The sequence below is a fragment of the Salmo salar genome, chromosome ssa15, assembly GCF_905237065.1.
Source record: "Salmo salar chromosome ssa15, Ssal_v3.1, whole genome shotgun sequence".
NCBI lineage: Eukaryota > Metazoa > Chordata > Actinopteri > Salmoniformes > Salmonidae > Salmo > Salmo salar.
Window position 1 is genome coordinate 64,888,240 of NC_059456.1, and position 17,280 is coordinate 64,905,519.

General features: G+C 40.2%; 1 protein-coding gene across 1 annotated transcript in view; it reads left to right on the top strand.

Moving 5' to 3' along the window:
* Nucleotides 1–12,181: 12,181 nt before the first annotated feature.
* cdh26.2 (cadherin 26, tandem duplicate 2) overlaps nucleotides 12,182–17,280 on the top strand; it is a 29,874-nt gene continuing 24,775 nt past the window's right edge. The window contains exons 1-3 of the mRNA XM_014145477.2: nucleotides 12,182–12,345; nucleotides 16,205–16,327; nucleotides 16,546–16,695. Of these exons, the coding sequence (XP_014000952.1) occupies nucleotides 12,310–12,345; nucleotides 16,205–16,327; nucleotides 16,546–16,695 (309 nt within the window). The 5' untranslated portion in view covers nucleotides 12,182–12,309. The remainder of the gene's footprint in view (nucleotides 12,346–16,204; nucleotides 16,328–16,545; nucleotides 16,696–17,280) is intronic.

The window sequence follows — 17,280 nt, forward strand, 5'->3', positions numbered from 1 at the left end:
AATTGGTAGTTTGGTAAACTATGATTTCAGAGTAGCTTCCCCAACACTGGTATTCACCAGCTACTGTAAATGACATGGGAGATGAATTCGCCTCCCATACAGTCAACAACCCGGTTGGTTTTGTTCATGAATGGAGAATGTGATTAAACTGGTTGACTGAGGGGTGGGTCCTTCACTCCTTTATTTAATAATGGATTAGAGCAATTGTACTGACATATACACTTTTTCTCATGTTATGGCAAGCTATGCATTATAACATTTTTTTTACTGCAGCAATAGAGACAAACAGCATGGGCTTAGCTTGGGCATTTATCAAATCTTTCATTGTCTCCTTAGGGGTGTTGTAAAGAAGAAAGTTATGCTACTGTAACAGATTGGAATAGGGTTTCAGTACAGAAGATGATAGGGGTTAGTGTTGGACATTTGAGACTGAAAGAGTTACGGATAAATACGCAACAGGTAATTATAGACAAGATAACAGGCAATGCTTTACGTCAGTCAGTAACAACCAGCAAACTGCCAACGCTGTACCTGCTATGCTTCACTGCAAAATCAGAAGAGGTCCTCCCTCTCCAAAAATGCTGCTGAACTGTGTAACTTTGTTCACTTTGACCATTTCCAGTCTTACCCTCCCACATTTTCTGTTAGTAGCACCAACTTGGCATACTGTAGTATCTATCTATATTTGTTTTGTTCTTGATTGCTTGAACAGAAGGATTTTTATTTGTTTTCTGGTTACTACATGATTCCATATGTGTTATTTCATAGTTTTGATGTTTTTTTACAATTTCGAAAATAGTAAAATAAAGAAAAACCCTGGAATGAGTAGGTGTGTCCAAACTTTTGACTTGTACTGTATATGGTAGTAGAGTAGTGGCCTGAGGGCACACACTTAATGGGTTGTAAAATCTGTTGTAAATGTATTGTAATGATTTTAAAATTGTATAACTGCCTTCATTTCGCTCCATTACCGAAATCTCTGATGAGTATTATTTTTTACCTTTCAGGGACAGATAGTAACAAGACACTGCAATGACTATCCTTGTGTTTGCGTATCAGATCACCACTGATAAGCCCTGTAATATGCAAATTATTCTCCACAGACACCTGCAGTGGAACACACGCTCACAGTCTGCTCTGGCCTTTTCATTAAGCGTATGTCGACAGATGATGGGTCGACAGATGACCGGTTTGACACAAGAGAGTGTGTAAATAAAGTACAATATAGTCATATCTGTTGGATGTTGGATGTAGCAATGTGATTTGATCAACCTAACAGGACTGCATGTTAAAATGTTGTCCCAATCACTGCAATGAAAAGGGAGCATTTATGATCCATGTGTAGCGTTGTAGTCATAACCATTCTACAATCTGAATCCCATTTTGACAATTGTCAAAACAAGTGTATTGCTTACTTATTTAGTTGTCTTCATCCCGGGTGCAAGATAAGGTCGCAACAATCTTCAGCCACTGGAGTCTGTCTTTGGCCACAGCTTGTGCCCTGAGAGACCTCTTCTAGCCAAGCCACCACTGTTCGTCAACATGCTGTTTTTGGCCTGCCTTTATTATGCATCTTCAGAACGGAACATGCGTGTATAAAAAAGTGTATAGTTGTGTAAAATATGTGTTACTCTATGCCTTCATAAATGGACAGCACCTGTCTTATCTTCTCAATCAAATATTATACCATCATATCCTCACCCTCCCTATCCAACCCACACATGATCATAGCACAATAGCTGAAATCAAAATAATGTAAAATGTTACAACCCTCTGGGTTTGAGGAAGTTCCTCTGTCATAACACGTCTGTTTTCTGATCTGATACTGACTCACAGTGTCTTTCTGTCTTAGTACTTGTTTAACAGATTGATGCTTCCTGTGTGATGGGAATGGGTATAGGTGGAGAAAGGTGTTGAAATTACTCCTGCGAAAATATCAGACATATGCTCTGTATTGGCTCGCATTGTAATGGATGCGTGCTGGTGGCAGGGAAGTCAGGCGCAGGAGAACGAACTTGGTATAAACGGAGTCATTTAATAAGTGCTCACAAACTCCGAAAACCAACATATACAAAAATAACGAAAGTGGGTACAAAACCCGTCGCACACCAGAACATAATTAGCACCAATACATACAACAAACAATCACTGACAAGGACATGAGGGGAAACAGAGGGTTAAATACACAACATGTAATTGATGGGATTGGAACCAGGTGTGATGGAAGACAAGACAAAACCAATGGAAAATGAAAAATGGATCAGTGATGGCTAGAAGGTCGGTGACGTCGACCGCCAAACACCACCCGAACAAGGAGAGGGACCGACTTCGGTGGAAGTCGTGACACACATGGCTTTCATCAGAATACATTTGCAACGGTCATCAAAGATACTCCAAACTTTTAGAATTGTTATAATTTATCCAATATCGACTGAATTACAGCACAGAAAACATTTGACTGATATTGACAAATAATTAAGAAAGATCCAGGTATTCAATTTCTTGTCAAATGTATCTTCTTAGAATGCAGTCATATACCACTGAACAAAAATATAAACGCAACATGCAACAATTTCAAAGATTTTACTGAGTTACAGTTCACATAAGGAAATCAGTCAATTTAAATAAATTCATTAGGCCATCATTTATGGATTTCACATGACTCGGAATACAGATGTGCATCTGTTGGTAGGGGCGTGGATCAGAAAACCATTCAGCATATGATGTGACCGCCATTTGCCTCATGCAGCGTGACACATTTCCTTTGCATAGTGTTGATCAGGCTGTTGATTGTAGCCTGGGAATTTGGTGCCACTCCTCTTCAATGGCTGTGCAAACATGCTCAATGTGTGACATGACTAATGAGTATACAGGCCAGCTCCTAGGAATTACTGTGTGTACAGATCCTTGCGACATGGGTCAGTGCATTATCATGTTGAAACATGAGGTGTGAATGACGGATGAATGGTACGACAATGGGCCTCAGGATCTCGTTATGGTATCATTCTGTGTATCTCTGTGCATATTGCCATCGATAAAATGCAATTGTGTTCGTGGTCCGTAGCTTATACCTGCCCATACCATAACCTCACCGCCACCATGGGACACTCTGATCACATCAGCAAACTGCACAAGCTGTCTGCCATCTGCCCGGTACAGTTGAAACCGGGATTCACACTTCTCCAGCGTGCCAGTGGCCATCAAAGGTCAGCCTTTGCTCACTGAAGTTGGTTACAACGCTGAACTGCAGTCAGGTCAAGACCCTGGTGAGGATAATGAGCACACAGATGAGTTTCTCTGAGACGGTTTCTGACATTTTCTTCATAAATTCTTCAGTTGTGCAAACCCACAGTTTTATCAGCTGTCCGGGTGACTGGTCTCAGACAATCCCGTAGGTGAAGAAGCCGAATGTGGAGGTCCTGGGCTGGCGTGGTTAGACGTGGTCTGTGGTTATGAGGCCGGTTGGATGTACTGCCAAATTCTTTAAAATGGCATTGGTAGAGAACATTAAATTCTCTGGCAACAGCTCTGTTGGACATTCCTGCAGTCAACATGCAAATTGCATGCTCCCTCAAAACTTGAGACATCTGTGGCATTGTGTTGTGTTTAGAGTGGCCTTTTAATGTCCCCAGCACAAGGTGCTCCTGTGTAATGATCATGCTGTTTAATCAGCTTCTTGATATGCCACACCTGTCAGGTGGATGGATTATCTTTGCAAAGGAGAAATGCTCACTAACAGGGATGTTAACAAATTTGTGCAAACATTTTTAGAGAAATAAACGTTTTGTGCATATGTAACATTTCTGGGATCTTTAATTTCAGCTCATGAAACATGCAACCAATACTTTACATGTTGCGTTTGTGTTTTTGTTCAGTGTGTTACAGTATTGTAAGATTTTATTTTCTATCACCACACAGTCACAACAAACACCCTGGCAGACAGGTGGAATCTTTCTCAAGTCAACCAATATCCTTTTATTAATGTGTGTGGACCTTGCAGTAAAAAGCAGCAGACAGTCATTACGCAATGCATTGTGCATGTTCACTGGTGTTGTAGCGGATGAATCAGAATTAGTTGGGTAAAATAGATAATTAAGATGTTTTATTTGTATAATATGCTTATGTGAGATACTTGTCATTAGGATGGCGTGCACTTTGGACTCTGGTATCTTTCAGTTGTACTTTTCCCTTAGCTAGGGCTCAGTCACTTGGGGCCCAGAGAGAGGAGAAGTCAGAATGAAACATTGTCTTCATATGTGAATGTGTCTAACTTCTATGGGCTAGGTGGGACGCACCTGCGGGACACAGCCAGTGAAATATCAGGGCGGCAAATTCAAAGACAACAAAATGTCATAATTCAACTTTCTGAAACATACAACTATTTTACACCATTTTAAAGATAAACTTCTCATTAATCTAACCACATTGTCCGATTTCAAAAAGGCTTTACAGCGAAAGCAAAACATTAGATTATGTTAGGAGAGTACATAGACAAAAATAATCACACAGCCATTTTCCATGCAAGGACATGTGTCAATAAAACCCAAAACACAGCTAAATTAAGCACTATCCTTTGACGATCTACATCAGATGACACTCCTAGGACATTATGTTACACAATAAATGTATGTTTTGTTCGATAAAGTTCATATTTATATCCAAAAACAGCATTTTACATTGGCGCGTGATGTTCAGAAAATGTATTCCCACCAAAACGTCCGGTGAATGTGCACATCAATTTACAAAAATACTCATCATAAACGTTGACAAAATATACAACAATTATTTTAAGAATTATAGATAGACTACCCCTGGATGCAACCGCTGTGTCAGATTTTAAAATAGCTTTACGGAGAAAGCACATTTTTCAATATTCTGAGTACATAGCTCAGCCATCACGGTGAGCTATTCAGACACCCGCCAAGTTCGGGGCAACCTAAACTGAGAATTAGTATTAGAAATATTCTCTTACCTTTGCTGATCTTCGTCAGAATGCACTCCCAGGACTGCTACTTCCACAAGAAATGTTGTTTTTGTTCAAAATAATCCATATTTATGTACAAATACCTCCGTTTTGTTCGTGTGTACAGATCACTTATCCAAAGGCATAACGCGCGAGGGCGGAACGAGAGACGAAAAAGTCTAAATGTTCCATTAACGTACTTAGAAGCATGTCAAACGCTGTTTAAAATCAATCTTTATGGTATTTTTAATGTAAAATTGCGACAATATTCCAACCGGACAATAGCATATTCATTCAAGAAGAAAAAGAAGGAGGGGCGCGCTCGCGGGACCGAGCATATCCAATCCCATTGTTGCCAGGCAGACCACTCAGTAAATGCGCTCCTATTATCTGCCCAGTGACAGGAAAATGCTCAAACCACTTTCTGAACGCTGTTGACAGCCAATGGAAGCCTTAGGAAGTGCAACGTCACCCCACAGACACTGTAGCTTCGATAGAGAATCAAAAGAAGAACTACAATTCTCAGACTTTTCACTTCCTGCTTGGATTTTTCTCTGGTTTTTGCCTGCCATATGAGTTCTGTTATACTCACAGACACCATTCAAACAGTTTTAGAAACTCCAGAGTGTTTTCTATCCAAATCTACTAATATGCATATTCTAGTTTCTGGGCCAGAGTAGTAACCTGTTTAAATTGGGTACGTTTTTCATCCGGCCGTGAAAATACTGCCCCCTAGCCCACAGGTTAAACGAAAAAACAACAAATCGACAATCAACAGTTCTGCAAAGTACACTGACTATACAGAAAGCAACCACCCACAAACCCAAAGGAAAAAAGGGCTGCCTAAGTATGGCTTCTAATCAGAGACAACGAAAGACACCTGCCTCTGATTGGAAACCATACTTGGCCACACATAGAAAACGAACATAGAAAATGAAAACTAGAACAAATCCCCTCTAAATAAACCAACCCCAAAACACACAAAAACAACACCCCCTGCCACGCCCTGACCATACTACAATGACAAATGACCCCTTTACTGGTCAGGACGTGACAATATGCCATTGGATGAGATGGTCAGATCTGGATCCTGGTCCCAGATCTGACCATCTTCTGGTGCTGCCCCTGTTTCTATAGGGCCCCTCTCTCTCTGTCTCTGTCTCTCTCTCTCTCTGTCTGGTGTATTTGTACAATATTATTACAATATTTAAAAGCATGTGTTGCCTTATAGCTGCTCAGTTCCAACTCCACTGCATCTCGTCCGTATACTGTATTAGATGGCTGCACCAATTTGTAAGTCGCTCTGGATAAGAGCGTCTGCTAAATGACGTAAATGTAAATGTAAATGTAATGGTGTTTTTGTACTATGAAGTACCAGGAACGAGATTAGAACCTCATCATTAGGGACCAAACTGAACGATAATATATAGCGAATGTTATCTGGCTAAGGGATACTCCTTTCTAAAGTATAAGGTCCCTTTGTGAACAGTTCCTAAGATCTGTTGTTCGTCATGTACGTTGAGAGGGGTGGATCTTGGGTATAAAAGATCTTTGTACTTTGTGTAATCACTTTTTCAATGGTTCATTAGAGATAGCGCATCATTGAAGGTCAAGTGCTTTTGCAAAAGCATCTTAATTATTAAAGATGTAGTTTTAAGTATAACTCTGACTGGTGTGTGAAGTTTGTAACTCTCCTCATCTGGTTATGCAGAAATTAGCCACCACATTGTCTTACAGGAAAAACTTACATCACTGGGGCTGAGCTCCCTGCCATCAAGGACCTCTATACCAGGCAGTGTGAGAGGGAAACCCCGTCAATTGTCAAAGACTCCAGCCACCCAAGCCATTGTTCTCTCTGCTACTGCAAGGAAAGTGATACACTCTTCGAAAAAAGGGTTAGAAAGGAGTTCTTTGCAGAGAGATAGGGTTCTACCAAGAACTGTTTTGATCAGAATAACAATTTTTTGCAAGAATTAATCTTTGGAAGGCAAGAAGGATTCTTTGAAAGGCAAGAATGGTTCTATAAAGAACCATATATTTCAGGGAGATTGCAGGGAGTTGTTGATTTACTGTTATATCTGTTGTTTTTGCATTGATTGGTTGATTAATTTTATGCTACACAAAGATAAATAACATACTGATTTCTGAACTAATCCAAGTAATTGGATTTACTGCACCCATTACTGAGATGGTTATTCCAGTTTAGATGATTGAGATAGTCTCAGTATTCAATCTTCCCTACCCTGGCAGTCATTCTGAATGCAGGTTGCGGGGGATTAACAATTCCCCTTGTTGGATATTCTAACTCAGTCTGAATTCCAAAATGAATTACACATTACTTTGCAGGCCAGCATAATGTTATTTGCAGACCTGATGTCGCCTGTAAACCAGGAGATTCCTAACACCCCTGTGTTAGGGTATAACAAGACCCTGAAAGAAAGGCCTTAGTATATGTCATGTATTGTCATAAATCATTACATTTTAAATGTTAATAAGGCTGGTGGAACTGTGCATAGAGGGTTCTAAGACGAACCCTCCAAAGATAAAAGGGTTCTCGGTAGAACCCTTAATACACGGTTCTTGGAAGATCCTTCTAAAGATAAAAGGGTTCTCGGTAGAGCCCTTCATAGACGGTTCTAGGAAGGACCTATGGATGATAAAATTGTTCTTGGTAGAACCCTTCATGAAGGGTTTTAGGCAGAACCATATACAGGGGGTTATTTGAAGAACCCTACATAGAGGGTTTTAGATAGAACCCCCTGCAAAGGGTTCTACCTAGCACCAAAAAGGGGTTCTGCTATAAGGACAAACTGAAGAACCATGTATGGTTTTACTTAGCATATTTTTTTTCTAAGAGTGTACCAGTCCACCAAGTCTGGAACCAATAGGACCCTGAACAGTTTTTACCCCCATAGCTACCTCAACTTTGTACCCCTGCACATCGACTCGCTACTGGTACTCCCTGTATATAGCCATGTTATTACTGTAAGTGTCACTAGAGGCTCATTGTAATGTCTGGACTGGAATTAATGGAATGGTATTGGAATGGAATGGAACACATCAAACATATGTAAATGAAATGGAACACATCAAACATATGTAAGCCACGTTTGACTCCGTTCCATTTAAGCAATTACAATGACCCCGTCCTCCTATAGCTCCTCCCACCAGCCTCATCTGGTGTGTGTGTGTGTGTGTGTGTGTGTGTGTGTGTGTGTGTGTGTGTGTGTGTGTGTGTGTGTGTGTGTTTATGAACGTGCAGATGTGCGTGCGGTTGTAAGAGAAAGCAAGAGAGAGAGAAAGCAAAAGTGAGTGATAGTATCAGAAATCCAAAAGCTTTCAGTGTAAGCTAGCACACACACGCAGCTGTCTTACCATACTTCTAAGGACCTTTTGGGGACCAACAATCATATTCTTGTTAAACCCTAAACCTAACCCTAATCCTTAACCTAACCCTAACCTTAACCCCTAACCTGAAACCTAACCTTAATTCTAACCCTAACCCTAAACCTAAACCCTAAGTGTAAAATATCCTTTTAACAAGTGAGTACCGACAAAATGTCCTCACTTCTCTGAATTTTAGTTGGTTTACTATTTTTGTGAGGACCTCTGGTACTCACAAGTATAGTAAAATGTACACACGCACTCACGCACGCACGCACACTCACACACACACACACACAAACATACACTTTATGGAAAAGCGGGGACTGTGAAGAGAAACATAGGCACAGACACATGCATACAAACACGATAACATACGCACTATACACACACGTACACATGGATTTTGTGTTGTATATACAGTACCAGTCAAAGGTTTGGACACACCTTGATGACAGCTTTGCACACTCTTGGCATTCTCTCAACCAGCTTCACCTTTTCCAACAGTCTTGAAGAAGTTCCCACATATGTTGAGCACTTGTTGGCTGCTTTTCCTTCACTCTGAGGTCCAACTCATTCCAAACAATCTCAATTGGGTTAAGGTCGGGTGATTGTGGAGGCCAGGTCATCTGATGCAGCACTCCATCCCTCTCCTTATTGGTCAAGTAGCCCTTACACAGCCTGGAGGTGTGTTTGGTCATTGTCCTGTTGAAAAACAAACAATAGTCACACTAAGCGCAAACCAGATGGGATGGTGTATCGCTGCAGAATGCTGTGGTAGCCATGCTGGTTAAGTGTGCCTTGAATTCTAAATAAATCAGACAGTGTCACCAGCAAAGCACCCCCACACCATCACACCTCTTCCTCCATGATCACGGTGGGAACCACACATGCGGAGATCATCCGTTCACCTACTCTGCGTCTTACCATCTCTGGGATCGTTCGGGACGTGAGCGTCCCACCTCGCCAACAGCCAGGGAAATTGCAGGGCGCCAAATTCAAACAACAGAAATCTCATAATTAAAATTCCTCAAACATACAAGTGTTATACACCATTTTAAAGATAAACTTCTTGTTAATCCAGCCACAGTGTCCAATTTCAAAAAGGCTTTACGGCGAAGCACACCATGCGATTATGTTAGGTCAGCGCCTAGCCACAGAAAACCATATAGCCATTTTCCAAAAAAGGAGAGGTGTCACAAAAGTCAGAAATAGCGTTAAAATGAATCACTAACCTTTGATGATCTTCACCGGATGGCACTCCCAGGACTCCATGTTAGACAATAAATATGTGTTTTGTTCGCTAAAGTTCCTCTTTATGTCCAAAAACCTCATTTGAAATTGGTGCGTTATGTTCAGAAATGCATTGTCTCAAACAAACATCCGGTGAAATTGCAGAGAGCCAAATCAAATTACAGAAATACTCATCATAAACATTGATGAAAGATACAAGTGTAATACATAGGATTAAAGATACATTTCTTGTTAATCCAGCCGCTGTGTCCAATTTCAAAAAGGCTTTACGGCGAAAGCACACCATGCGATTATGTTAGGTCAGCGCCTAGCCACAGAAAACCATACAGACAATTTCCAACCAAGGAGAGGTGTCACAAAAGAAATAGCGTTAAAATGAATCACTTACCTTTGATGATCTTCATCTGATGGCACTCCCAGGTCTCCATGTTAGACAATAAATGTTCGTTTTGTTCGATAAAGTTCATCTTTATGTCCAAATACCTCCTTTTTGTTCGCGCGTTCAGTCCAGTAATCCAAATGCACAAAGCGCGGGCACAAAGTCCAGACGAAAAGTCAAAAAAGTTCCATTAAAGTTCATAGAAACATGTCAAACTATGTACATAATCAATCTTTAGGATGTTTTTATCATAAATCTTCAATAATATTCCAACCGGACAATTCCGTTGTCATTAGAAAGGAAAGAGAATGAGCATCGCGCTCACGGCCACGCGCGAGACTAAACTAATGTCTTTCAGCTTGACCACTTGTTGAAACAGCTCTTATTCAATCCCCTTTCCAACACAAGCCTGAAACAACTTCTAAAGACTGTTGACATCTACTGGAAGCCTTACGAAGTGCAATCTGACCCCACAGACACAGGATATGGGATAGGCAATCACTTAAAAAAACGACAAACCTCAGATTTCCCATTTCCTGGTAGATTTGTCTCAGGTTTTTGCCTGCCATATGAGTTCTGTTATACACACAGACATTATTTTAACAGTTTTGGAAAGTTTCGAGTGTTTTCTATCCAGATCTACCAATTACATGCATATCCTAGCTTCTGGGCCTGAGTAACAGGCAATTTACTCTGGGCACGCTTTTCATCCAAACTTCCCAATGCTGCCCCCTATCCCAATGAAGTTACAAAGACACGGCAGTTGGAACCAACAATCTCAAATTTGGACTCATCAGACCAAAGGACAGATTTTCCGAGGTCTAATGTCCATTGCTCATGTTTCTTGGCCCATGCAAGTCCCTTCTTCTTATTGGTGTCCTTGAGTAGTGGTTTCTTTGCAGCAATTCGACCAGGAAGGCCTGATTCACACAGTCTCCTCTGAACAGTTGATGTTGAGATGTGTCTGTTACTTGAACTCTGTGAATTTCTGAGGTGCAGTTGACTTGAATTAACATATCCTCTGCAGAAGAAGTAACGTCATGTCTTAAAATCATCCTGTCGTTGATCTTTGATTATTTGAGCTGTTCTTGCCATAATATGAACTTGGTCTTTTGCCAAATAAAGCTATCTTTTGTATACCACCAATACCTTGTCACAATACAACTGATTGGCTCAAACACATTAAGAAGGAAAGAAATTCCACTATTTAACAAGGCACACCTGATAATTGAAATGCATTCCAGGTGACTACCTCATGAGGCTGGTTGAGAGAATGCCAAGGGTGTGCAAAGCTTTCATCAAGGAAAAGGGTGGCTACATTGAAGAATCTCAAATCTAAAATAAATGTTGATTTTGTTTTGTTCTTGATTGCTTGAACACAATGATTTTTATTTGTTTTCTGGTTAACTACATGATTCCATGTGTGTTATTTCATCGTTTTGATGTCTTCACTATTATTATACAATGTAGAAAATAGTAAAATAAAGAAAAACCCTGGAATGAGTAGGTGTGTCCAAACTTTTGACTACTGCTGTATGTGGTAGTAGAGTAGTGGCCTGAGGGCACACACTTAATGTGTTGTGAAATCTGTTGTGAATGAATTGTCATGGTTTTAAAATTGTATAACTGCCTTCATTTTTCTGGACCCCAGGAAGAGTAACTGCTGCCTTGGCAGCAGCTAATGGTGATCCATAATAAATGCAAATACAAATACAAATACAAATACAAATACATACACATGGCAGGTAGGGCAGCAGGTAGCCTAGCTGTTAGAGCGTTGGGGCCAGTATCCGAAAGGTCACTAGTACAAATCCCTGAGCCGACAAGTAAAAAAAAATTGATGTGCCCTGGACCAAGGCCAGTATCCGAAAGGTCACTAGTACAAATCCCTGAGCCGACAAGTAAAAAAAAATTGCTGCAGGGTTGCTGTTGATAATGGCTGGCCATGACCAACCTCTGTCTCAGTGGGGATATGCAAAAAAACAATTTTCCATTTCACACATGCGTACTGTATAGCACACTTGAACATTTGTGAAATAGGACAATTATATGCACCCACCAAATTCATATTACACACATCTTTCTGCCTAAAACCAGGTTTCAGCTTGCACCCACCTACAGCAGGGTTTTTGAATTGCTCAGCTATGTATGACATCACCCATTTCAGCCTGCGCTTGCCCTCCCGCCCATAAATACTGTAGCCGAAGCCAGGACACGTCTCTTCAGCTGTGTTTTCACCTCAGGTGGACTGTGTCTGTACTGTATTTAGGGACAGGCCTACACTCTGTGGCATTGGAGTACCATATCAGCTCACACATCTGGATACAATATGGGGACTAGAAGTACCTGTCTGCTCATAACACTGGTAAGGTTTGATGTTTGAAATCAATCATCGGCTGAATAGAGGGTCAATGGATTGATGGGCAGACAGGCTTATCATGCCCAACCATTTACTTGGATACAGTTTGGGATGGGACTTTCTGTGTTCATTCAGGCTAGGATTTGAATAGCATATTTAAATCAAATGTATCATACTGATTAAGCAACCTGAGTTTAAGCATTTCTTATTGAAGACATAGCGCTTTAGATCTTTGGGTCTGGAAGGTGGTCAAAATCTGGAATTGTGATTTTTTTTTGGTTGCAGTGTTTAGTAACCAATATACAGTCTTACATTCATGGTTCAGGCTGTTGAAGAGCTCTAGACTGCTTTTCAGTCACCACAGGCCTCCGTTTATGGTCTCAAACTGGTCTTGAATGTACAAAAAAACTAAATTCATGACCTTTACCACATCTGGTGGCTTATCCATTGAAAAAGTGTAATTCTACAAATACCTACTGTCACGTCCTGACCATAGTAAGATGTTATTTTCTATGGTAGAGTAGGTCAGGGCGTGACGGGATGTTTTCTATTTCTATGTTCAGGTTCTAGTTTTGTATTTCTATGTTGGGGTTGTTTGGGATGATCTTCAATTAGAGGCAGCTGGTCCTCATTGTCTCTAATTAGAGATCATACTTAAGTAGGGTTTTTTTTCCCACCTGGGTTTGTGGCAGATAGTTTTTTGAGTACGTGTATGTCAACTCTGCGTCACGGTTTGTTGTTTTTGTTATTGAGTTTATTTATATGTATTGCATAGTTTCACAGTGTAAATAAAATGTGGAACGACACACACTTTGGTCCGCTCCTCCTTTCGACAACAGTGACACCTACAGTTGAAGTCGGAAGTTTACATACACCTTAGCCAAATATATTTAATTTCTTACATCTAGGGGTTCCGCTAGCGGAATGCCTCGCCAGTATCCAATGGAAGAACGTGGCGCGAAATACAAAAACCTCAAAAATGCAATAATTTCAATTTTTCAAACATACGACTATTTTACACCATTTTAAAGACAAGACTCTCGTTAATCTAACCACATTGTCCGATTTCAAAAAGGTTTTACACCGAAAGCAAAACATTAGATTATGTTAGGAGAGTACATAGCCAAAAACAATCACACAGCCATTTTCCAAGCAAGCATATATGTCACAAAAACGCAAAATACAGCTAAATGAAGCACTAACCTTCGATGATCTTCATCAGATGACACTCCTAGGACATTATGTTGTTCAATCAAGTTCATATTTATATCCAAAAACAGCTTTTTACATTAGCATGTGATGTTCAGAACATGCATTCCCACCCAAAACTTCCGGTAAATTTACAAAATTACTCATCATAAACGTTGACAAAATACATAACAATTATTTTAAGAATTATAGATACAGAACTCCGTCATGCAATCGCTATGTCCGATTTTAAAATAGCTTTTCGGCTAAAGCACATTTTGCAATATTCTGAGTACATAGCTCAGCCATCACGGCTAGCTATTTTGACACTCGCCAAGTTCGGGGCAACCTAAACTCAGAATTACTATTAGAAAAATTGTATTACCTTTGCTGATCTTCGTCAAAATGCACTCCCAGGACTGCTACTTCCACAAGAAATGTTGTTTTTGTTCCAAATAATCCATAGTTATGTCCAAATACCTCCGTTTTGTTCGTGCGTTCAGGTCACTATCCAAAAGGTAACGCGCAAGCGCATTTCAAGACAAAAAAATTCAAAATGTTCCTTTACCGTACATAGAAGTATGTCAAACGCTGTTTAAAATCAATTTTTATGGTATTTTTCTCATAAAATAGCAATAATATTCCAACCGGACAATAGTGTATTCATTCAAAGAGGAAAATAAAAAACTGCGTGGTCTCGTGAACGCGCATATACAATCTCTTAGTCACCAGGCAGACCACTGACAAACTGAGCTACAAAACTCTGCCCAGAGACAGGAGACGCCTCAATCCGCTTTCTGAAGGCTTTAGAGAGCCAATGGAAACCTTAGAAAGTGCTACATAACAGCACAGATACTGTAGCTTCGATAGAGAACCAAAAGAAGAAATACACATTCTCAGACAGGCCACTTCCTGCTTGGAATTTTCTCAGGTTTTTGCCTGCCATATGAGTTCTGTTATACTCACAGACACCATTCAAACAGTTTTAGAAACTTCAGAGTGTTTTCTATCCAAATCTACTAATATGCAAATTCTAGTTTCTGAGCCAGAGTAGTAACCTGTTTAAATTGGGAACGTTTTTCATCCGGCCGTGAAAATACTGCCCCCTATAGCGAATAGGTTAAACTCAGTTTTTCACAATTCCTGACATAGTAAAAATTCCCCGTTTTAGGTCAGTTAGGATCACCACTGCATTTAAAGAATGTGAAATGTCAGAATAATAGTAGAGTGATTTATTTCAGCTTTTATTTCTTTCATCACATTCCCAGTGGTTAAGAAGTTTACATACACTCAGTTAGTATTTGGTTGCGTTGCCTTTAAATTGTTTAACTTGGGTCAAACATTTCGGGTAGCCTTCCACAAGCTTCCCACAATAAGTTGGGTGAATTTTGGCACATTCCTCCTGACAGAGCTGGTGTAACGGAGTCAGGTTTGTCCACACATTTTCTATGGGATTGAGGTCAGGGCTTTGTGATGGCCACTCCAATACCTTGATTTTGTTGTCCTTAAGCCATTTTGCCACAACTTTGGAAGTATGCTTGGGGTCATTGTCCATTTGGAAGACCCATTTGCGACCAAGCTTTAAGTTCCTGACTGATGTCTTGATGTTGCTTCAATATAACCACACAATTTGCATTCCTCATGATGCCATTTATTTTGTGAAGTGCACCAGTCTCTACTGCAGCAAAGCACCCACACAACATGATCCAGTTCTCAGACTGGCCAATAAAAAGAAAAGATTAAGATGGGCAAAAAACACAGACACTGGACAGAGGAACTCTGCCTAGAAGGCCAGCATCCCGGAGTTGCCTCTTCATTGTTGACGTTGAGACGGGTGTATTGCTGCCAGTTGAGGACTTGTGAGGCATCTGTTTCTAAAACTAGAGACACTAATGTACTTGTCCTCTTTCTCAGTTGTGCATCGGTGCCTCCCACTCCTCTTTCTATTCTGGTCAGAGCCAGTTTGCGCTGTTCTGTGAAGGGAGTGGTACACGGCATTGTACGAGATATTCAGTTTCTTGGAAATTTCTCACATGGAATAGCCTTCCATTTTCAGAACAAGCATAGACTGATGAGTTTCAAAAGAAAGCCTGTAATCAAACCCACAAATCTAAAGAAGACCAGTTATATTTCTTCTGTAATCAGCACAACAGTTTTCAGCTGTGCTAACATAATTACAAAAGGGTTTTCTAATGATCAATTATCCTCTTAAAATTATAAACTAACACAACGTGCCATTGGAACACAGGAGTGATGGTTGCAGATAATGGGCCTCTGTACGCCTACGTATATATTCCATAAAAAAAATCGGCCGTTTCCAGTTACAATGATCATTTACAACATTAACTATGTCTACAGTGTATTTCTGATCAATTTGATGTTATTTTAATGGGCAAAAAAATTGCTTTTCTTTCAAAAACAAGGACATTTCTAAGTGACCCCAAACTTTTGAACAGTAGTGTATATAAATGTGTATATATATATAGAGAGAATTAGATGGTGGTGAGATGAGCTCAGCTAAATGTCTTTATGTTCCCATGGCTTTCAGTCCCATTCATTCTTATGTACACTTTAACACTACCTTATTGAGCCCCTACTCACAATAGAGACAGGCTCACCTTTCAGGGAAATACCTTTTTTAACCAATGCATCTGTTCCTGTCTGGTTTGCTCTGTAGTGTCTGGGGTTTGTCAGTGTGTCCTCTGAAGAGTTACTGCATCGGCAGAAGAGAATCTGGATTGTAGACTCTTTTAAGATAGAAGAGGCGAGGCCCGGACCTTATCCTTATGTACTGGGGAAGGTAAGTAAAGATCACACTCTCTTTTGTCGAGAGGGAAATGCCTCCTTTTCTATGTAATCACATGTGCATTGATTCAAACACATGTGCCCGCACAAACACACACATACACACATGGTCGAACAAGTAGGCGGACGGACGTACACGGGTGCACATGCACGCATACGCAAACACACACACACACACACAAAGTCATGTACTGAATGGATGTTTTGTTTCAGGTTCACATTGAGAAGGCGTTCCGTGTGGGTTTCCATCTACATGGTCAAGGGGTTGATCTGGACCCCAGAGGAAAACTGTCAATCAATACAGACACCGGAGATATCGTAGTTCATGGAGAACTAGACTACGAGCTTTACCAGAAACTTAAGGTGGGAGAGAATGGAGCTCATTAACCATAAAAAAATACAATTAAAATATATGTTTTAATAACATTTACAATTGGCCAAATCATTTATTTGAAACAATTCTAATTCTATACACTTTAATTACACTGAACAAAATATAAACGCAACATGTAAGGTGTTAATCCCATGTTTCATGATCTGCAATAAAAAATCCCAGAAATGTTTCATATGCACAAAAAGCTTATTCCTGTCAAATTTTGTGCATATCAAGAAGCTGATTAAACAGCATGATCATTACACATTTGCACCTTGTGTCCATGTATACATCAATGTTTTTCTCAGAGGCTACCCAGAATTTTTTTTAAACCTTTATTTAACTAGGCAAGTCAGTTAAGAACAAATTCTTATTTTCAATGATGGCCCAAGAAGAGTGGGTTAACTGCCTTGTTCAGGGGCAGAATGACAGATTTTTACCTTGTCAGCTCGGGGATTCGATCTTGCAATCTTTCGGTTACTAGTCCAACGCTCTAACCACTAGGCTACCTGCCGCCGCATATCCCAGTCCGCGTGATCAAAACAATCTTGAAGCATGGATTCCGATAGGTCAGC